General features: G+C 30.7%; 1 protein-coding gene across 1 annotated transcript in view; it reads left to right on the top strand.

Annotated features, from left to right (window-relative positions):
- The window catches only part of LOC127733049 (mutS protein homolog 5-like), a 43,500-nt gene that overhangs the window by 6,490 nt on the left and 13,050 nt on the right, over positions 1 to 23,960 (top strand). Inside the window, exons 2-18 of the mRNA XM_052242324.1 lie at positions 1,699 to 1,822; positions 4,603 to 4,683; positions 7,608 to 7,670; positions 8,002 to 8,123; positions 8,701 to 8,810; positions 10,504 to 10,539; positions 11,864 to 11,949; positions 12,267 to 12,312; positions 13,927 to 14,065; positions 14,808 to 14,870; positions 15,678 to 15,749; positions 17,254 to 17,310; positions 17,662 to 17,734; positions 18,572 to 18,681; positions 19,269 to 19,346; positions 19,699 to 19,744; positions 21,996 to 22,037. Of these exons, the coding sequence (XP_052098284.1) occupies positions 1,699 to 1,822; positions 4,603 to 4,683; positions 7,608 to 7,670; positions 8,002 to 8,123; positions 8,701 to 8,810; positions 10,504 to 10,539; positions 11,864 to 11,949; positions 12,267 to 12,312; positions 13,927 to 14,065; positions 14,808 to 14,870; positions 15,678 to 15,749; positions 17,254 to 17,310; positions 17,662 to 17,734; positions 18,572 to 18,681; positions 19,269 to 19,346; positions 19,699 to 19,744; positions 21,996 to 22,037 (1,348 nt within the window). The remainder of the gene's footprint in view (positions 1 to 1,698; positions 1,823 to 4,602; positions 4,684 to 7,607; positions 7,671 to 8,001; positions 8,124 to 8,700; positions 8,811 to 10,503; positions 10,540 to 11,863; positions 11,950 to 12,266; positions 12,313 to 13,926; positions 14,066 to 14,807; positions 14,871 to 15,677; positions 15,750 to 17,253; positions 17,311 to 17,661; positions 17,735 to 18,571; positions 18,682 to 19,268; positions 19,347 to 19,698; positions 19,745 to 21,995; positions 22,038 to 23,960) is intronic.

Genomic DNA, 23,960 nt, shown 5'->3' with positions numbered 1-23,960 from the left:
TGTTCTGAAGTTCATTTTAGATACATGTTAGTATTCATCTGTAAACAGGGAGGAATTTGAAAGTTTATATTTAATATGTGTTTCTTATGGTTAAAATTTGGTAGTAGATTTTTTAGTTCATTCATGTAAGGGAAGGTTCAAAATATCTAAAAGGAAGGTTTCCAAGTCAAGAAATAGGATGTTTAAAGAAGGAGACTTCATATTCTAATATTTCACCCGTTTTTACAAAAGTTAAAGGGTACAGCTCCATCCCTCCACAATTAAAAAACAACAACATTAATTTAGAATAATTTTTCCATGCAATATAGAAAAAAAAGAATAAGAATAAGAATATTTATTGTTCTAATTAAGGGCCATTGATGGGCAGCATGACATTTATACACACAAAACAATACACTTTTATTTGTATAAACAAAAAAAAGTTTTTGCGTTGAAATGAAATATTAAATATTACAATAGCAGATATATTTGTTTAGCCGATATCCTATTAGGTGGATTCTAAATTTTGCCTCATTTGAGAGATCTGAAAGTTATGACAAATATTGTTTTAATTATCTCCTTGAAAAATATATCCCTACCATCATTGTATGCTGGACAACTAGTAATATAATGTTGTTCATCTTCAACCATGTTAATGGTACATTTCTTACATTTCTTATAAAGCCTCTGATCTCTTTCTATATATGAAGTTTTATACCTGTCTCTGTCTATTTTTAGATCATAGGCACTGATTCTGATTTTACATATGGCACTTCTTAATCGAAAATTGTTTAAAGATAGATTTCTTTAGAAAAACAAGCTTTTGGTTTGAACATAAGTATCCAATTTACTTCTTTTTGTATCTGTTCTTTTTGTTCCAAAATTTTACAAAACTATTGCAAAGTTTTTGCATAAAAAAGTTAAGTTTTACATCTAAATCTTAAATATTCAGGTTTTTAAAAATATAATGTATGGATGAATACCAGCATTTGATATTATTAGTAAACATGTTTTTGTTACACATATAGGTATCAAACAGTAAACCATGTTCCATATTCATTATTCTAAACCAGTATTTCATCATTGATAATATATAAAGTATAATATACTTTCTAAGGAACTTGTGTTAATATAAATGATAGAATAAACTACATATGTTACAAGTTAATGTTTTACTGTCTACTGCCCAAGATTTAAGATTGATTAACAGTAGAATTGATACACTTCATTAAATAATCCCACATGTCACAAGTGGTGATGTTTTCAGTAATGTGCAGCAGATTTTGTATCAATTTTTTTTCTCTCACACAAACATCTATTGCATGTCTGTTTTAATGAAACTTAATTTGTGATCTTACAACAACAGATATAGATACTCATTTAAAGCCTAATAAGAAAAGAAAAGATGTACTTGACCTAGATAATTCTTTTTCGCTTTTAAAGAAAAGGCTTTGTTAAAATCCTTTTAAAGTAGGTTAAATACAAGTAGAAAATTTTGTTTGAACTGCTCTGATGTACATGTACATTTGTTTGTATTTAGATGAGTATGTTTGGCAAGATACTTAAATCCTTTTTTTTTGTACAAATGTTTTGCAGAAAATGTGTTTTGGTCTAGCCTCTTGAAGAGGATCTTCATTTTTGAAAGATTTGATGATAATTTTTATTATTTTATTTTGGTATCATAGTTATCTCTTTAATAATGTATAATTATTTTTGTAGATTTATATGAGTATATTTTGGCAAGGTGGACGACTTGGTCTGGCCTATTATGATATAGAATCAACACAAATACACATGATGATGGACAGTGCTGAACATGATGACTTTTCTCTGTTACAGCGAGGTAGTACCTCCTTATTACCCAATATTAGATTAATTAATTACCCCTTAAATCTCCCCTTTCGCCCAGGTCGTGGATGACCAGCATACTTGTATACCTCTGAAAATATGGCTTATTCAAAGTTTTCTTTGCAAATTACTGCAAAAAAATATTAACAGATATTGAATAAGAAAAAAATTATTTTGTGCTTGCAATATTAAACTACAAGCAGTATTTTGATAGTGTTAATTTTGAGGCTGTCACATGTGTCTAGAAATTAGAAACAATGAATATATTCAGAAAATGTCTACTTAATCTTTAGAAATATTGACTTTATTATTTCATTACCAAATCCCATTTTCTAGTGGTTCATAACCTTTCTTTTCTTCTTTTCTTATAATTAAAGATGAAAATTTGCAGCAGCAAAATCAGTAAATGACTTGAAGGAAAAAAAGAGGGAATCAGAGATAAACAATATAGAGAGGGAAAAGAATTTAAAATTTTGATAATTTATATACTGGATTCATTTATTTTTGTGAAACGAGGAAAACTTTTATTTTCGTGGATACTTGATTTGGTATTTATGCCAAAGTCTGCATACAAGCCTATAGAAAATTTGTAATTCGTTGAACATTCAAATTTTTGGTTCACCTGTACCCACAAAATCCAAGGAAATTGGTATCCCACAAATAATAATGAATCCACAGTACTTCTGAAATTTTTTTAATTTTTTATACATAGTGTGAGAGGGGAGTAGTCCAACCAACCCAATTTCCTAGAGTTTATTTCACAATAGCCCCATTCTAATTATCTGACTGAAAGAATGTAAAGATATTAAGTCAGTATTTTAGTAATATGATTTCATTACTTCTGGTTTAGTAATTTATTGATTGAAATTTTGAAAATGAAATTCTTTTTTACTACAATTAAAAATTTGATATTACTCAGTCTGATGATAAAATGGTAATTCCAGGGTGGTGCCTTGACCAATTAGATCAGATTTTATATATAACATAGAGGATAAATGAAGTAGTAAAATCTATTAGTTTGTAAATTACTAATGAATCAGAAATTTCAAGGTAAATTGATTTGTTGACAGATGTCAATGAAATTATAACGTGATTCATCATCTGATGAAAAATATAAAAATATGTAATTCATTTTTTTGACTAGTAGCAAATTCCTTGAATAAAAGTATATAGTACTTCATCATTGCCAAGAAAATGACTAAATTTGAAAATTCTTAGTCACTTGCATTTTTGAAATTTTGTCAAAAAGGAGAAATAACTATGAGTGTTTTTGATTACTTTTATTAATAGTAGATCAATAGTTATCTCCCATTTGATTGTACATGTATGTCATGTTACATGTTCCTTGTTATAAACATATCTATATTTATATATCTCTGGTTCTTTTTGAGGGTCTAGCATTGTATGTTTTGATTATTTTAGTTTTTCAAAATCATTATCCTGAAATTTTGCAAAAGATTGAATGAAATTTATCATAAAATTTATGACTACATTTCACAAGACGAGAACAGTTGCAAACTAGTCAGTTGATATACAGCTTATATCCAGTTTGTCTGGTACATGTATATTGAAATAAATCACATAATGGAAAATTAGAGAAAAACTATGGTAAGCCCATTAGTTAAGAATAAAAAGACCAGGGATTAAAAAAAATATGTGAAAGGCCTATAAAGATACAGTGCTAGAGTCTTTATTATTTCTTCAAACATATCAGAAGGAATATTTATAATATTTTATAGGGTGAGGGTGTTGTTAAAATTGTAATGAATTGTTTTTAAAGGTTAATATTAGCTTTCTAAAAAAGTTATTTAAACTCCCTCCCTACCATTCAAATAAATAATAAAAAAAACTCTCATATCCAATAATCTTTCCTGGAATAGCCCCATCTTCTTTTGTGAAGGCTTTTTATTTATTGTATAAAATTGTATGCATTTTGATAGTTACCTACCCAACGAAATATACATTTAATAAAAAAATAGAAGAAATATTCAAAAAAACTGATTTTCCCATTAGTTTAAAAAAAAATTAATCTCATTGAATAAAAGTACTATCACATTTATATATTCTAGTGTACGTATTTGTTACGTCATTTATATAACATATTATATTCTAGTGTATATATTTGTTTCTGTCATTTAGATAACATATTATATTCTAGTTTCTCTAATACTTCGTCAACTTATCTCTTTCTGCACCCATTGAATAAAAAAAATTTAATCAACGTGTGGTTTGTTTGATCTCAGTTCTTCATTGGTTAAAATCCGATTATGACGTCGAATTTTCTTGCTTTCCTCTGAATTTCCTATTGTGACGGCATGTAAAAAGGCGACCATGCCTGATGACGTCACATAGAAAGAACACATCTTTCTGCAGATCATTCAAAAAGAAGGAATAAGTTTGCCTGCATATGGTTTGAAAATCATTAGAGAAACAGATTCCACCACCAAATCTCATGTAATACGATATTTATCCACTCTCGACAGTTAAATTTTAAATATTTAAAACGCTCGGCAAGCCTTGCGTTTTAAATTTAAAAATTTAACTGTCTCGAGTGGATAAATATCGTATCACACTCGATGCAGTGGTAGAATCTATATGTATATATTTGTTTCTGTCATTCATATAACGTATTATATTCTAGTGTACATATTTGTTTCTGTCATTTATATAACATATTATATTCTAGTGTATATATTTGTTTCTGTCATATAACATATTATATTCTAGTGTACATATTTGTTTCTAAATGTATCTGTTTAACATTTATATATATAGTGATACGACAGATAAATCCTGTGATCATTGTACTGAGTTCTAAACAAGATGACAGACTGATTAAAACACTCAAGCCTATAGGTATGTTATAAAGGTGTGGAAACAGTTAATGTTTTCCATTAAAATTAAGGAATAATAGGTGCTTCCGAAATGAAAAAAGTTAAAATTTGAAGAAAGAACTCCCTCCAAAATGGGCACTTAGACATGCTAAGATTAGATAAATTTAAAACTGATAATTAAAAATTTCATATTTCTAGTGCATAGTATTTTGGATGTTAAAAGGACATCAATCAAATATACACTTTTTTTTTATGTTTCCTTATTCTTTTAACAACTTTAAAAGGGAAAAGAAACCTAAGGCTATCAGTTTCTGTTTCACAAAGACTGAAGGCTACAATAATTAAGTTCCTTTAATAGATTTAACAACTACAGGCTATAATAATTAAGTTCCTGTAATAGATTGAACAAACTTCAAAGGAAAGTTTATTTCCCTATATCTGTAATTGGTTGTTGTAAATCAATATACAGACTTCCTTCTATGTATGTCAAACTGGTGTGTTTTACATATGTTAACATCAACATATGCAAAATTTACAATTCAAAATTCAATGCATCTGTCTTCAGGTTATATATAAAACTATTTAAACACATTCATAATGGTTTTTTTCTCCTTGAATAGAAAAAATAAATGATTGAAGAAATATTGAACTATTAATAGCAAAGCTGTTATTTTAAGATGAATTAAAATATGTCTTATATAAATTATGAACTACATTTATTTCTGTGATTTCAGTCCATGCTGTAACAATAACATATTATATAAAGTGAGGTTTTGTTAATGTTATGCTTTACATTTAACTACAATCATTTATTATGTACAACAGTACGCTATTGTTTGAAAAAGGAAGTCACAATACATAATAAATAAGTTCAAATACCTCAAAAATAAAACAAACTTTTGACCTTGAACATAAAAAAATGTATTTTGAGTTTCACATTTTTGTCGAGCCTCGACTTTTGTCGCAGAAAGCTCGACATAGGGATAGTGATCCAGCGGCGGCTGCGTTAACTAACTTCTTAAAAGCTTTATATTTTAGAAGGTGGAAGACCTGGATGCTTCATACTTTGCATATAGATGCCTTATGTTACGTATCCATTGTCCTTGACCTCATTTTCATGGTTCAGTGACTACTTGAAAAAAAAGTTAAGATTTTTAGTATTCTTAATTTCTCTCTTATTATAAGTAATAGGATAACTATATTTGGTATGTGCGTACCTTGCAAGGTCCTCATGCCTTTTTACTTGACCTCGACCTCGACTTCATTTCATGGATCTGTTTGGAATGATTGTAAGATGTACAGGTGTCATCTGACCTTGACCTCATTTTCATGGTTCCGTGGTTAAAGTTTATGTTTGTGTTTTGGTCTGTTTTTCTGATACTGTATGCAATAGGTCAACTATATTTGGTGTATGAAAATATTTTACGATGTACATGTCAGTCTGGCATGTTTTATTTGACCTTGACCTCATTTTTACGGTTCATTGCTTGATGTTAAGTTTTTGTTTTTTGGTCTGTTTTTCTTATACTATAACCAATAGGTCAACTATATTTGGTGTATAGAATGATTGTAAGGTGTATTTGTCTGTCTGGCAATTATCATCTGACCTTGACCTCATTTTCATGGTTCATTGGTCAATTTTAAGTTTTCCTGGTTAAGTTTGTTTCTTGGATACTATATGCAATAGGTCAACTATATTTAAACCATGTAATAATTGTAAGGTGTACATGTCTGTCTGGCATGGTTCATCTGACCTTGACCTCGTTTTCATGGTTCATTGATCAATGTTGAGTTTTCCTGGTTAAGTTTGTTTCTTAGATACTATGTGCAATAGGTCAACTATATTTAAAGCATATTTAGTGTATGGAATGATTGTAAGGTGTACATGTATTTCCAGTTTGGTTAATCTGACCTTGACCTCATTTTCTTGAATCATGTTAATTTTATGTGATAGTTGTAGTAAAACTTTATATTTAGGGCTATCAACATAAAATCAATGGTCAATAAAGAAGGCGAGACATTTCAGCGTGTGCACTCTTGTTTCAATATACTGATAATATCCCGGGGCTAGCGATATCCCTCTTTTGAGTTCACCAACAGTTCTACTTATATCCAATGCTACAAAGTAGCCTGGGTATAAAGTTTTGACCTGTCCGCCAGTCATTTTGGTTTCACTTTTTAGTCAGTTGAAATCTTACTAATGAATGGAAGATCCCTATTGAATTGAGGTGATGTATCTATGTTCAAAGTCATTTTTACTAAAGATAGACAGAAATTTGTACAGGAAAGCAATATCTGGATTCTAAATCAAATATATTTTGGATTGAAACATTACTTGGATACTGTTAATTCAGAAATTATTGCGAGGTTTTTATTAATGCGAATAATATCGCAATAATAAGAACTGGCATTCTGATACATATATCTGTATGCAGATTTCCCTGAAATCGCAATAATTAATCTCGCATTTTTGTCCATTTTTCAAATAATAAAGGCAGGCAATAATTTTTGAATTTACAGTATATGGTCACATATAATGAGAGGAATATCCTAATGATTTTGAGGTCGCTGCTTCTAATGTCAAAGTCATATTTTGTAAAAATAAATGGTAATTTGTGCAGAAAAATGGTTTCTGGATGCTAAATCAAATATTTTATATTAGATTGCAACTTGATTTGGATATGTGGTCACAAATAATGAGAGGAAGTTCCTGATTGAGTTTGAATGAAATTGAGAATGGAAATGGGGAATGTGTCAAAGAGACAACAAGTCAATTAGGTCTATGATCAAGATCATAGCTACTGAAAATTGATTTTTGTTAGACAGTCTAAAATCATAACGGTAAAGAATCATACCTAAAAGTGAAAAAAAAAAGATATGCACACTATAATCTCTTTCTCTTTATTTATGGGATGTTTTTTAATTTGATTTATTTTATTTTAATAGTTAGTATGGAAACAGAGGATGAGACTGATGATGTTTTGCAGTTTTTGCCCAGCATTGATTTCAGTATGTAGTTTTATTTTTGTGAACCAGATATGCATACAGTGCATATGATAAAAACATAAACATATTTTTATTTTTGGAAGCCGTCATTGCAGTCATCTTGGATTCATGATGTTTGAAAGATGGATTCACTGAGATATATTCTGTGTGTTAATAATTTTTTACTTCCATTAATGCTGGTAGTTTAATATGAGATTTTATGTAAAAAAGGCATTTGTCATGTATGTATGTGTTCAGTGACCATGTACCATGTTGTAAAAAAATCTTGATGAGTTGTGCAAGCAACAGTATTGAACAATTGTTTCAAATTGTAACTTTTTTTTTTAAATTTCAGGTGCTGATATTTGTAAGAGAAGAATATTAAATCTAGACTTGCCATCTCTTCCTAAACACTATACAGAATCTGAGAGGACTTTGTATATCTCATCATTGGTACCATTTGATAATCAATGTATGGTATGTTAAACTACAATTTCTTAAATTGTACCCCCCAATAAAAAGGAAAGATATTTAAGAGTATATAGATATCATCCTTATCCTTGTCTATGTGCCTTCTAAAAGCAACTCCTCCTAAGCATCTAGAAAGATATTAATGTAATTTAACACAACTGTAGAGCACTACCTGAGAATGAGCATAAAAGAATATAATCATGGTGTATGTTAAAAGGGAGATAATTCAAAATGGCTACATGTGGAAATAGTCTATCTTATAGTTAAGCACAACTTCACAATAAGCAGCTAGACATTGATTTGTGCAATTTTGCAGTTATTAATATACAAACTACTGATGTGCATATAAGAATATAATCATGGTCTCGCGTGTTAATGGGGAGATAATCGAATTTACTTATATTACAATGTGTGATAATAGTTTCTCAAGGCTGTTTATTCAAGCTGGTAAAAAGATTCTGGATTGTTGATAAAGAGAACATAATTAACACATCGGTATGTGATATTAAAGGACCTTCCTTCTCAGATTTTATTGTCTGACAGAGGTGTAATCAGATTAGTAGTGAACACTTTACTTTTACAGATCAGAGCAACGGGCGGCTTGTTAAAATACCTTGAGAAGATGAGAGTTGGGATAGAACTTGAGGATACAGATGTTAGAGTACCTATACTGGATGTGAAAACTTTCACTTTGTAAGTATTGAACTGAAGGATGTTAAGGTGCTTGTACTAGACATAGAAATTAATACTATGTAAAAGCTAGGACTGATCCAGTTATAGAGGGGAAAATGTTAAGGGTATTATACTTGATATATAAAAATTTCAAAAATAAGAATTGGATGATTGCACATGAGAAAAATCCTATTTCACAATACATGACTTCAGAACCTTGTTAAGTCGAAGTCAAAGGGACAGGACGAAAGTATTCGACTTATCCGAGGTTAGACTCATCCCAGCTCAAGTGTATTGTAATAAATTTGGAATGCATGAAATATGGTACTAGCAAGTTTCATTATGTTTCAGACAGAAATCCATACCCCTTGAGAAATGCTGTTCAAGGAAACCTCATACTCCCTAAACCAAAAATAGAATTGTTCAAGAAATCTTTTATGTATTCTGGACCATTCTTGTGGAACAATTTGCCTATATCGTTACGAAATATTAAAAATGTTAATCCTTTCAAATACAAAATAACAGATCATTTATTGAAAGCAACCAGTTGAAAAAATATTGAATATTATTTCATCATGTTTTTTTTTTATAACATTTTTACAGTTGTACATGTATTGAACATTATCATTATACTTGACTTTTATACTAATTTATGCCATGTATATGTTTGCATTTTTGTTTATGCTTTTTCTATGATGAGGGCCTCAGGGAAGATTAGATATATAACTAACTGTGTAACCCTCTTAGAATAAAGTATTTTTGTTGTTGTTATAAATTAAGGACATTAAGCAACCAACAATCAATCAATCACTTTAAATTAAGGAATCACTCGTAGAATGAAGCAAATCCTGAAAGATCACTGATGAGGGCCGTCTGCTTTGCATTCAATTATTGGAAATTTGTCATAGTTGTCTTAATCTTTCAATTATTGTAATTAATGAATTTTGATTCAAAGAAATTCACTCAATCTAGGCTTGGATTATTTGAATTTGTTTCATTTTTATATCAGGTGAAATATGTTCATCACACTAAAGTTCTTTGACGATCAACAAAGGTGTTGATTACCGGTCACCAAAACATGTCATTTTAACTGCTATACAAACAATTATGTTTACAGAGCTTTAATCACTTGTAAAAATGATTATGTCACATAAGAAAAACATCCAATTTAAATTTTTATCTTTAAGTCTGCATTTTTTCGAAAATTTCTTACTTTCGAACTTCGAGACATGGGGTCAATTAACATTAATTTTCCATCGACAGGACTATAAGATTTATTTGACTTAACCAATAATTGGAATCAACCAAGTTTGACTTATCAGAAGTTAAAAATGCATTGATAAAACAGGAATTTTGCTTGACTGCGCAACCAAGTTTGACTTATCAGAAGTTAAAAATGCATTGATAAAACAGGAATTTTGCTTGACTGCGCAATTTCTTCAACTCATCCAAGTTTTCAACACAACAAGGTTCAACTGATAGAGATTTCATTGTAGAGATTTGTATTTTAAGACAACCTTGAATTGTGTATAAAATTATGTAATATACACCACCAATACCATATAAACCACACATTACCATTCTCATTTTCTTCCTACTGTAAAATAAGTAGGTAGTCTTTCATATATATTGAATAAAGACGGCCACACTTTTAGGTTGATATATTTAAATATAAGTACAAATTATAGAAATAAATCTTTATTTCTGATTTCAGGGAAGACCAGCTTCTCCTAGATGACATTGCATTTAGGTAAGTGATGTAGGAGTTGAATTAATAGTAATAAAGAATAATGCATGTCAGCGAGTCAGTTCAGGTAATTTATACCCAAAACTATTTTAAGTACAGGAACCACGATGAACAAAATATTTCAAATGTACAAGTTATTATAGACACATAGAAGATCTGTGATACACTTTAATCTGAGTCTTTAGAGACTGATTTTAGGTATTTGGACATTAATTTTTCTGTTAGACGTCAGTTTCAAGTTAGATTGCTTATTAATTAATTGGATGCATGTATCTAGAGTGAACTATGGCAAAAATGACATGTTGTTCTGTTACACTGCTGTACCAGGTTAGGGTAGAGTTAAGCGCTCAGAAACATGTTTAACCCCCTCATTTTTTACTTGCATGTCCCAAGACAGGAGCCTTTAATTAAGTGGTTTCCATTGGCTACTGTTTGTCATATTTGTTTTTCAAAATATCCTGTATGTTGTTTAAATTCCACATTTCACATGAATTACTTATTATTATTATACCCCTGCTTTAAAAAAGTGGGGGTATTCTGTTTTACCTCTGTCTGTCCGTCCGTCCATCTGTCAGTCCATCTGTCAGTCCGTCCATCCATCCCATGAATATTTTTCATCGCATCTTTCACAGGAACAACATCATAAAGATTTCTGAAATTTGGTTTCAGGGTTTATATAAGTCAGCTGTACCGTGTGATGTGTTTTCAGATTCATCACTCAACAACTTCCTGTTTACCGAACACTTGTATCATTTTACACATGATAGCCAAGTTGAAAATTTTCGTCACATTTTTCTCAGGAACTACATTACAATGATTTCTGAAATTTGGTTTCAGGGTTTATATAAGTCAGCTGTACCGTGTGATGCGTTTTCAGATTCATCACTCAACAACTTCCTGTTTACCGAACACTTGTATCATTTTACACATGATAGCCAAGTTGAAAATTTTCGTCACATTTTTCTCAGGAACTACAATACAATGATTTCTGAAATTTGGTTTCAGGGTTTATATAAGTCAGCTATACAGTGTGATGCGTTTTTAGATTCATCACTCAACAACTTCCTGTTTACCGAACACTTGTATCATTTTACACATGATAGCCAAGTTGAAAATGTTCCGTCACATTTTTCTCAGGAACTACAATACAAGGATTTCTGAATTTGGTTTCAGGGTTTATATAAGTCAGCTATACGCTGTGATGCATTTTCAGATTCATCACTCAACAACTTCCTGTTTACCGTCAAGTATTTGGGCGGAGGTATCAGTGAGCAGTAGCTCACAGTTTCACTTGTGTTATATACTAAAATGTTTTTTTCCCTTTCAGTGCCTTACAGATTTTCCACAAAGAATTACACCCATCTGTTTACAAATCAGGACAAACTGGTGCTAAAGAAGGACTCAGTCTCTTTGGTATTATCTGATAACATATAGATTATTAAGTTGTACATTGTGGAAGTTATCAAATTTAGATCAGTTTTTGAATAACAGGTATTTTGTTTTTATTTTTGTTTTGGGGATTTTTTAAGTTATTTCTTACTTATATTTTTTTTTGTAAAGCTTCACCTGCAAATTTGGAATGTCTGTTTCACAAAAAAGATAAAAATGAAGGAAAGGAGCACATAGAATGTTTACATTAGGCTGTTAGTTTTCTCATTTGAACTGTTTTACATTTGTTATTTCGGGGCCTTTCATAGTTTTCACCTCATAAAATTGTTTTCATTACACAGGTATACTAAACAGGTGTAGATCACAGATAGGTAGCAGGCAAATGAGGTCAGTTAAACAAAATTAGAGATTAAATCAATATTTGTTCTCACTAGTTTAGTTTATATCCCATAATTCAGCTGGACAGCATATATTTTCAATAAAAATTCCTCAGCATTTTACAAAAAATACTTTTTTAAGATTCTGATAGATGAAATATCTTAAAAGGGATAGTAGGTATCATTTCAACAAAATTATAACCAAGTTTAAAGCTTCCAAGATCAAAGATATGTACTTAAAATCCACAATAAGATCGCTGGAATGTCCACATAAACTACAGAAGTGTTAATTCGTAATTAATATCGTATTCCGTGACTATTCATCTCTTTAATTATGCATCAGGTTAATTTCCCGAAACCTTGCCGGCACAACGAAAAAAAATTGACTCAGATGCATGTAGATATGAACATGTGCTTTTTGTTTTCAGAAGTAATTGATTATTTCTTTAAATTGAAATTACGTATTTTACACCATTTATCAAATTATGTAAATATAACAAAAGCCTGTAGATTATTTGAAAAAGGTTCTCAAACAATAATGATATTATACACTTGTATTTACATTTGTATGAAAGACAATGCTGATAATATATACACGTTTTTGTGAATTGAATTGGGGTCATCATGAAGGATACACTGGAAGAATAATATTAAACTGTAAAAAGTTGATTTTTTATTTCTTCTAAGTCAGGAGATCACTACCCGTAAATTAATAAACATATTTTGGACAATAACGATTTGAACATGGCACGATTTGTTTTCATGGTATAGGGTATAATTTAGAAATGTAAATATTTCCCACACTATCATATTGTTGGCTACTTCAGTGTAACTATGCCTGTTTGATAGGTTTTTTAACTGATTCTAATAACCGATCACTTTGCCGTTATTTATTTTTAAGTTACCATTATTTGTCTGCACCTCTTTTCTGTTCTTTTTTCTTTCATTCCCGGAGATCGCATTCCTGTTTAAAATTTTCCCATTTGAGTGACAACGAGCGATTGAGCAATGAGGACTGCTGAGTTCAGGTCAACGTAGGTCGTATGAATAGGGTTGGTTAACATCGAATTTTTGTCTGGTTGACAAAAATTATTTTCAGGTGTTAAAAGGTAAAAAGCTTCTAAATGGTAAATGGAAAGTAAACAGTGATGGTTTAATTTATACTTAATTAACTTTTTGTACAAATCTTGCCGTATACATTCAAAAAATAATTTTAATGATAATCATAGCTACTATCCATTTAAATAGAAAAAACACAGATCACTCCTATAATTTGCTGAAAATTCAAGTTTAAATGATTGATATGAGAAAATTCAGTTTCATAGATATAAATCATATTTTGAGAGTGCTTTTTCAGAATGGATTCAATGAAATATTTGTGATATCTTAATATTTTACTGTCTTCAAAACCATAGAAATAGAAATACATTCATTGATTTTTGTACCATGAAACTAAGAAATGTTTTTAAGAATTTTTTTTTTACCAAGTTAAATATTTTATAATGCAAAATATCAATGCTTTAATGAAGTGCTTTTACTTACAGCATTTAAATGGACATGTATAGATTACACACTGAATTACAAAAGTTTTCTCTGCTTGAATTTAGATAATTATGTTTGACAGAGTGTGGTTTTTGAGGCCTTTGAGAGATCAGGCTGTATTGAAGCAGCGACATGATGCAGTGTCATTTTTCATCACCCCAAGGAATATAGAGATAGTGTCAGCTCTGTCTGATAATCTTAAACATGTCAAAGATATTCAGGTACTTATATTTTATTACATGAAAAAAGTATTCATTAAATATATATACTTTACACATCTCTAAGACTCGTCCTGAACATGCATGAAATATTTGCCACTGGACGTTAAGCAGCCCATAATCAATACATCTGTAAGAACATAACAAATGTACTAAATTATTAGATAATTTCATAGGGTCGTTACTGAATTGACTGCTAAAATGGGTAGGATGCACAATTATATGATTGTTCTTTCAGAAGATTAAGTAACAATTAGTTAAAATGTGATTCTTCACCCCCAAGTAAATTTATTTTGTGAAAATGCATTAGTCAGCATCAATGTTAAATGGTGATACTGTTGACCCTCAGTTGACTTGAAAACAAAGTTGCAGTGATAAAATTTCAAGTCAACTGAAGTTTGACTCTAGGGAAACGATGGTGAAACCAATCAAGGGGAGATAACTTGAATTTTCACATTGTAAAACCAGTATTACATGTAGTATGAAGTGCATGACAAAATGAAAAACTGCATCTTTTTTATTACAAATGTTCATATATTTGAGAACTTATATTTATTTCTTAAAAATATTACTTCGAAGCAAAAAATACAATGTCATTGAATCAGGGATAACAACTATTACATTTGCTTTTGAAAATTATCCCTTATCAATGTGTTTGTTTCAATTCCATTTACATTATGGGATATGAAATTCTGTTTAATGATGATATTGACTGGGATTTATTAGTTTCATTTTGTATTTCCAGAGGGTTCTCTCAAGAATGCAGCAATCTCAGGCTTCAATTGGTGATTGGCAGGCTCTTTATAGAGTATGTATAGGCTGTTCAAATCCTAGCATGTTATCACTTTGAATGGAGCAACTGTTATTAGACAAAACTATAATCTTAATTGTCTTTCCCCGCAAAGCCAAGTGGGGGCATACAAATACTGATAGGAGCTCTTTTGCCTGCATTTCTTGTCAGATTATTATGAAATTTATATCAAATGTTTAAATCTGCAATGTCTCAGACAAGTTAGAAAGTCAGTGCTGATCAACTATTTTTATTTTCACTTTAGTTATGCCCCTTAGAAACATAAATTATATGGAAAAATGCTCTTATATTGAAGGCTAATTCTTTGTTATGAGAAATGAATTTAGAAATTATGATGATGAAATAATTGTACAAATGGAAACCATACAACCGTACTGTGACCTATAATGGTTTACTTTTATAAATTTTGACTTGGATGGAGAGTTGTCTCATTGGCACTCATAATAGCTTACTGTTCGGTGTGAGCCAAGGCTCCGTGTTGAAGACGGTGATGTGACCTATAATGGTTTACTTTTATAAATTTTGACTTGGATGGAGAGTTGTCTCATTGGCACTCATACCACATCTTCTTATATCGATATATAAGCATATAAAAATACTATATTAAAGTAAACATAATGTTTAAAAGTTTAAGGGGCTGAAGTTATCTTTTTCTTTAATTGTTATTGATATTGTTATGTTTTGATATGTAAGATTTCTGTTATGCCCCAACATCAATAAGCATTTATTGTCAGTTTATGAAATATTTCCCTTTTGTATAGACTGGTTGTGTTCTTTTAATAACCCACAAATTCATCTTTTCAGACCACATACCATGCAATTAGTATAGGAAATTTATGTAAAAGTCAGTCACAGTCAATAGATATATTTAAAAAAGTAAGTTATGTTTAATATATATGGTTTTCTATGTCTCTGTGCCCTTTTCATATACATGAAAGGAGCCCTCTATGCATCAATATGCGTATATATTTCTATAGAAGGTGGGCTTCAACTGGCCCCTAAACAATAATGTATACTAATTCAGCGACATGGATGCCACACTAAACTTTGAAACATATAAATGAACCAAAATTGTCAAAAAACACACTCAAGACTAAAAAAGGCTAGGGGTTCTTGACTTGGGACAGGCGCAAAAATTCAATAGGGTTAAACATGTTTTGTGAGATCTCAACACTCCTCCTATACCTCTAGCTAATGTGGAATAAACACAGCAATATGCACAGTAAAAGTCACATTTAAAGAAGTCTTGAGTCCGATGTTAGAATAGGTAATAGGAGAAACTAAGAAAAATGACAATGATCAACATAAATTATCAAAGAACTACTAGCAGTTACTGACATGTCAGCTGCAGACCTAGTATGCCATCATAAATTATATGAAAAAAACATAACATGTATCATTCCAACAACTGGTTTTAGAATAAATTTGTTTATTTCCGATGCAAAGACCATATGAGTGAATCAATATTATTTCCCAAAAATGCCATCTTTAATGACTTGACAACAGTATTGTAAGTATATCCCTTGTGAGAATGAGTACATTTAAAGGTTTGTTTAGCTTTTTGGGTGAATGACGATATTTTTGTGCTTTGTATAGAAATTACCATAAAAGATAGGATGTGAAATACCTGAAGGTATAAGATGTCTGCACGTAGATTTATATTTACAAATGATGTTCTTGTACTGATAGTAAAATTTAGCCAAAGTTTTGAGAGTTTGTGATATCGAAAAACCCTGGTGTAATAGTTTTTCAGTAAAATCAAATACGCTGTTACATACAGGAGCGCTTCAAACAAGTTGAGATATATAATCAACATAAGATGGTGCCAAGGGAACATCACCATCTAAAAATAAATAATTTGATTTAAGGTCATTTAACTGTCTTCAACAATAGACTGGTATCTATACAATATTTAAAGCTCCAGATTATCCTGAGTATATAAAACTTGTGGATAAATCAAACAGATCTTTCAAGGACTAATAGCAATACAAAATTCTCCAGTTAAGTAAAAGCATTAAGATATGACATTAGGCAACCACTGACTTGAGACTTGAACATATGACGCTGTTGAACTTAGTTTTATAAATATGGCCAACCCAACAACAAAGGTTCATGAAAAGAGAAAATAGAAGAAATTGCGTGAAAATAATGTCTTTAAAAGAATAGAATGTAATAGATTAGAAAAGATACATATATGTAATACAGGTGTAATACAGTAAAAGTTTCTGAAAGAGTTTCAAAATTCAAATGTCCAAAATCACTATGAATAACAGAAAATGTTTATCATATCAGCTGAGGGAACAAATTGATGGTAAAATTAATCTTATAATTCTTCTCTAACTGACCATTACTAATCAAACTAATTCTTTTGATGTTGCAGGTGTCACTTAAATTTGGGGAGGAACTTCACAGAGTTGCAAACTTAATCAGTAAAATTGTAAGTTTAAGATATCTATTTTTATGTATGTTGTCGAAGGCAAAGCAGGTCTAGTAACTGCTCGACTCTTTCTGTTCGTCTGTTTTCGAAAATTTTTGTCTCATTTTGTTTGTCTTTAATGAAAATGATTAGTTATGCTTCAATATACATGTTAACTCAATTAATTGCATGCAGTGACGCAGTGACACAGTGGTATTGTTTTGATTTTTATGAACATGGATGTTTATTCACTATTCACCGAATGTTTTAGGAAATGAAACAGTTGCCAACATGTCAATAGATACAGGAACATTCAGCAATATGTGATTTGAAGAAAACCTTTTAACAGTTATATGTTTATTTTTGTTTTAGGTAGATTTTGATGAGATGGGTATACAGAATAGATTTGTAGTTAATCCTAATGTAGATGAAGATTTAGACGAAAGTATGTTGTGATACTTTGTTTATGTATGGGTTTTTTTCAACTGAAAGATGACAATAAAGTAGTGACAAGATAAGTGATGTGTAATGAGCTATTTATTTAAACAACTTGCCAAATACAGAACTGTCAAGACTACTTAAAACACAAATAAGATGATTTTGTTGAAAAGATGATTATAAAATATGTATTAAAGATACTGTTGATTCATTATTATTCGTGGGATATCAATTTTCATGGATTTAGTGGGTAAAGGTGACCCACGAATTCAAATGTTCTATAGGCTTGTATGCAGACTTTGGCAAAACCACGAAATCAAATATCCACGAAAATGCAATGTTTCCTCAATCCACAAAAATTGATACCCACGAAAAATAAATGAATCCACAGTATATAAGTAAGGAGAGAACTCCTCTCAATCAAACAGAAAAGCAATTTTTTTTTTTTTAAAGATAATGACTTTGTGTGCATACAAGTTTACCATGTTGAATATTATACAAATTGAATTTTATGAAATATTTAAAAAATTCAATACTGTTACTTTTAGAAATAGCACTGGTGATGTAATATACTAGTAAAGATGTTTGTTGTTTACACTGGTGATGTAATATACTAGTAAAGATGTTTGTTGTTTACACTGGTGATGTAATACACTAGTAAAGATGTTTGTTCTTTACACTGGTGATGTAATATACTAGTAAAGATGTTTGTTGTTTACACTGGTGATGTAATATACTAGTAAAGATGTTTGTTGTTTACACTGGTGATGTAATATACTAGTAAAGATGTTTGTTGTTTACACTGGTGATGTAATATACTAGTAAAGATGTTTGTTGTTTACAGAGAAGAGAAGATACAATGGTTTACCTGATTTTATGACACAAGTTGCTAAGGAGGAGTTGAACAGATTAAGTGAAGATATAACAGAATGCAATGTTATATATCTACCTCAGGTATTAGGTTCTATGTCCATTCTAGTAGGTATTAAGGACTATCCTTACAGGTATCAGTGTCTATGTCCTTTCAAACTGGTATTAGGTTCTGTTCATTCCAACAGGCATTGATGGCCCTTGCTCATCTTAAATCTGTTTGTACATTTAACTTAATTAGAAATATTTGTTTCAAGTAGTTTAATTTTTTAACTATTGTTTTATCAAGACACCGAAACAGAGGTTAAGTTTGATTTTAACAATTACCTTTTTGTTTTTTCTGGGTTATCTCTCTTGTTATTATAAAGTCGTCTAACTCTTACCCTTAAATCATTTGTATATCAGTTGATCAATTTTTAACTTGATCTGTCTTGTAGTATTACTGCTTAATTAATACTTTGTCCTCGTTTAGCCCAGTGTATTAACTGTAAAGGTAAAGTTAAGCTAGGTGTTGGAATTATTTTATTGCTCTTAATACCTTTTACTTTTATTAATAATTGGCTATTAACAATGATTTATAATAGAAATGTTTTACCTGCTTCTTATACTCATTTGACTTCCTTTTAGCGATCTTGAAACTGAAGATTTTAATAGACTTTGATATTTTGAAGCTTGGATATCTGCTAGCAATCCCTAAACCAAGTGATGGTACAGATGATCAGTATGCCATGGAAGATCTAGAATTTGTGGTTAGTATAACTTTATTGATAATCACAACACAAATTTATGTCAGGAAATACTTTAATAATGGAGTTCATAAAACTGTATTCCTAATTTCATAATTGTTAAACCATTAGGTTTTGTACAATTTTAATTGTTTAATTGTTGTTAAGCAAATTTACTATTGTTGGTATTTTAAAACAGATCCGAACAGAAAGATGTCATAATTACCTTCTTTAAAAATTGAGGGGTAAAATGAGAGGGTTTGTCTGTTACTGGAAGCATTAACGTTTTTCTTTTCATAGTCTTGAAAGCATCATAACTTCATAGTGTGTACTGTAATTTACATATTAACATATTAGTATAAAACACTTTTATTAGTTCATGTCCAACAATATGTTACACTATAGAAGTGCTAGAACTAGAGGTAATTTAACTTTGCTGTCTCAATTATCAGCATTTGTACAGATTTACTACGGTATATTGATACTTATGAATATCTCTTTTTTGGGGTTTTGTTTGTTTGTTGTTGTTTACCTCCACTTTCAACCTTTAAGTTTTACCGGTGGATGACACAGAAATACAGAGGGTATATCACTGACCTATTAATGGCAAAATCTTTCACTTACATGATATAACCCCACTCTAGGAGTCCAGGCTAAATTACATTTACTTTGTCCATATTTTTAGACAAATATTTTTGTCACACTTTTCTCAGGTACTGTAGAACACAATTACTCCATTATTGGTCAGCAGTTAAACAGTGAGGAGTTGTACCATGTGAGTTCTTTTGGGATCTGTCCGACATATACTTTCTGTTTTCCAATACTTTATATATTATGATGGAGATATGCTAAGCATGATAATAAGTGCTACTTTTTGTTTCTCCTGTCATGTTTCAAATGCAATAAGTCTATAACAAACCATAGGCCAGAGCAAGGATCCTGAAATTTTTCCAGACAATTTCGGTCATTTTGAGATGTTTGAAAAGTTGGTGCCCCTTTTCAAATTGTCGATATCAACTTGACTATATTCATAGCATCATCGAACATAACGAACTTGTATTGCTGTTTCATCGCATTTACTAAGTAAATGTCTTACCATTACCATGAAGGACAGTTTAGGGAAGGCAGCAGTCTAAAATTGAAATGATTTTAATGACTCAAAATGGTTAATTTCTCAGACATTGCTTACGTTTCTTTCGATTTGACAAAAGTTAAAACCGGAAGTTTGCGATATTTTAAAGTACGAATAATTCCGGATTCATTTCCGGGATTTGATTTGTTTATCAAATTGACAGGAAATCACCGGCTTTTTATGGCTTTTTTATTTTATTACCTTTAAAAGTGTTTGAATATAACAGATAATAGTTGCACTCGTTTAATTTAGCATGAAATCAATTTGCATTTTACGATTAAATATTAAATTTGCTGAAGACAATTTCACGCATGCGTATTACATAGTAAATAAAGCACATGTGTTACTCATGAAAAAATACTTTTTTCTACGTAAATTTAGATTTAATTTTTAAATCAGAATTGATGACTGTCTTTGATGAGAGTAAATAAGTGATTAACGATCATTAGCCAATGTTTCCCAGAGGCATTGATATAGATATTAGGAGGGCCCTCAGGATTATCAAACTGCTGTAGTGGCAGTTTTATTACAGGAAAGGGATTATAAACAAAAACAAGTGATCACAAGTGCAAAATGGCGATTACGAAATCCGATTTCAAACATTGAGTCAATGAAATGACCGAAATTACTTCTGTAAAAAAATAAAATTTGTCCTAAATCCCAATTACTCGTTTAGGACAAATAGTTTTATCTTAGGACATGACTGGCAAATATGACCGTTTTCGGACCCTTGGGCCAGAGTCACTTATCTTTTCAGGATAAGGTGACATGTCTTCCTGCATAATGTAAATATGTGAACTAGCATGTTTACAAAGCAGGGTTCATATTCCTATCTCTTGTTCCTGTTCTGATATGCATGTAATATATGCCACTGAAGATCAAACATCAGTCCATCCATACAATTTGAATTGTGTAGTTTGATTTTGAACTGACATTCTTTATGTGAAATTCATTGAGACAGCAAAGTATAGCATTTTAATTTTTTAATTCAAGTTTCATACTTTTCAGTTTATTTAATTTACAAGCTTATTTCTGATTTTATATTTTGGCTTTTATCTTTTGAAATGATGGAATTGATTAAAAGAAGTGTTAATTTTGCATGCCATTTTTTGTTTAAATGTTGAAACATTATTATCTCTTGTTTTTAATTTCACTGGAGTAATGTACAAACAAACTAAGAATGATTTACAATTTGTGTCAGAAAATTTTAGCAGATTAAATACTTGCCTTAAAATACACCTCAGTTGTTTTACAATTAAATTCATGTCATAAATTCACCATGTTTACTTTTAAAAACAGTAGGAATCCGGTGTGATGGTTCAATAATATCAAACATTTAGGAATGGCCTATGAAGAATATTATCCTAGTTGTGTCATCAGACTGATTTTGAACTGATTTTGATTGATTAGAAAAGTGTTTTACTTATGTTCTTTTGAGATTAGACTTTAACTTTAAAGAAATTTAATATTTCTTTATAAACATAATTCATTAGATTATTTTTATTGAAAGCAATTTGTTAATTTATAAACACTTTTTTCAGAGTTAGACAGGTTACTAGGAGATACTCAGTGTGATATACAAGGTAAAGGAGAGCATATGTTTAGTTTAGTAGGGATATAAAAATAAAAAGATGTGGTATGATTGCCAACGAGACAATGATATACAGCATCCAACGACAACCACTGAATTACAGGCTCCTGACTTGGGACAGGCACATACAGAATGTGGCGGGGTTAAACCTGTTTGCAGGCACCCTACCCTCCCCTAACCTTTTACAGTGGTGTAACAGCACAACATGAACAAACTATAAAAATCTATTGAAAAAGGTTTCACTCAACAGATCGATACAAAATCGAAAAACAAGTAACAAAAACACAGACCAGACGTGGTAGGGTATTTATACATCCCCACAACAAAAAAGACACTAAGTACAGATCTGAGAGTACTAGCAGTTACTGACAGCTAGTTCAAAACCAATAACAACTAATAAAAAAAATCATATATCTAAGACTAAAACATCAATCAGTACACATCCAACATCCAATGGATTAAGTGTAAAGACGTCTTTAACAGTCAGAGAAAAACAATGTGCAATTCCAAAATACAGGTATAGACAGATACAGGTGTAGAGACCATATTATTAGTTTCACTTGCCTAGAGTGGTATTACAAGGTAAAGGAACCCATATGTTTAGTTTAGTAGGTGCCCATATCATTAGTTTCACTTGCCTATCAGTGTGTTATACAAGGTAAAGGAACACATGTGTTTATTTTAGTAGGTGCCCATTTCATCAGTTTCACTTGCCTATCAGTGAGTTATACAAGGTAAAGGAACACATGTTTATTTTAGTAGGTGCCCATTTCATTAGTTTCACTTGCCTATCAGTGTGTTATACAAGGTAAAGGAACACATGTGTTTATTTTAGTAGGTGGCCATATCATCAGTTTCACTTGCCTATCAGTGTGTTAAACAAGGTAAATGAACACGTGTTTTTTTTAGTAGGTGACTATATCATTAGTTTCACTTGCCTATCAGTGTGATATACAAGGTAAAGGAACACATGTTTATTTAAGAAGGTGCCCATATCATTAGTTTCACTTGCCTATCAGTGTGTTATACAAGGTAAAGGAACACATGTGTTTATTTAAGAAGGTGCCCATATCATTAGTTTCACTTGCCTATCAGTGTGTTATACAAGGTAAAGGAACACATGTGTTTATTTAAGAAGGTGCCCATATCATTAGTTTCACTTGCCTATCAGTGTGTTATACAAGGTAAAGGAACACATGTGTTTATTTTAGTAGGTGACTATATCATTAGTTTCACTTGCCTATCAGTGTGATATACAAGGTAAAGGAACACATGTGTTTATTTTAGTAGGTGCCCATATCATTAGTTTCACTTGCCTATCAGTGAGTTATACAAGGTAAAGGAACACATGTGTTTATTTTAGTAGGTGACTATATCATTAGTTTCACTTGCCTATCAGTGTGATATACAAGGTAAAGGAACACATGTGTTTATTTTAGTAGGTGCCCATATCATTAGTTTCACTTGCCTATCAGTGTGTTATACAAGGTAAAGGAACACATGTGTTTATTTTAGTAGGTGCCCATATCATCAGTTTCACTTGCCTATCAGTGTGTTATACAAGGTAAAGGAACACATGTGTTTATTTTAGTAGGTGACTATATCATTAGTTTCACTTGCCTATCAGTGTGATATACAAGGTAAAGGAACACATGTTTATTTAAGAAGGTGCCCATATCATTAGTTTCACTTGCCTAGCAGTGTGTTATACAAGGTAAAGGAACACATGTGTTTATTTTAGTAGGTGCCCATATCATCAGTTTCACTTGCCTATCAGTGTGTTATACAAGGTAAAGGAACACATGTGTTTATTTTAGTAGGTGCCCATATCATCAGTTTCACTTGCCTATCAGTGTGTTATACAAGGTAAAGGAACACATGTGTTTATTTTAGTAGGTGCCCATATCATCAGTTT

Source organism: Mytilus californianus, unplaced genomic scaffold (genome assembly GCF_021869535.1).
Source record: "Mytilus californianus isolate M0D057914Y unplaced genomic scaffold, xbMytCali1.0.p SCAF_1, whole genome shotgun sequence".
In the NCBI taxonomy this organism is placed as follows: Eukaryota; Metazoa; Mollusca; class Bivalvia; order Mytilida; family Mytilidae; genus Mytilus; species Mytilus californianus.
This window is presented reverse-complemented; position numbering and strand designations above follow the sequence as displayed.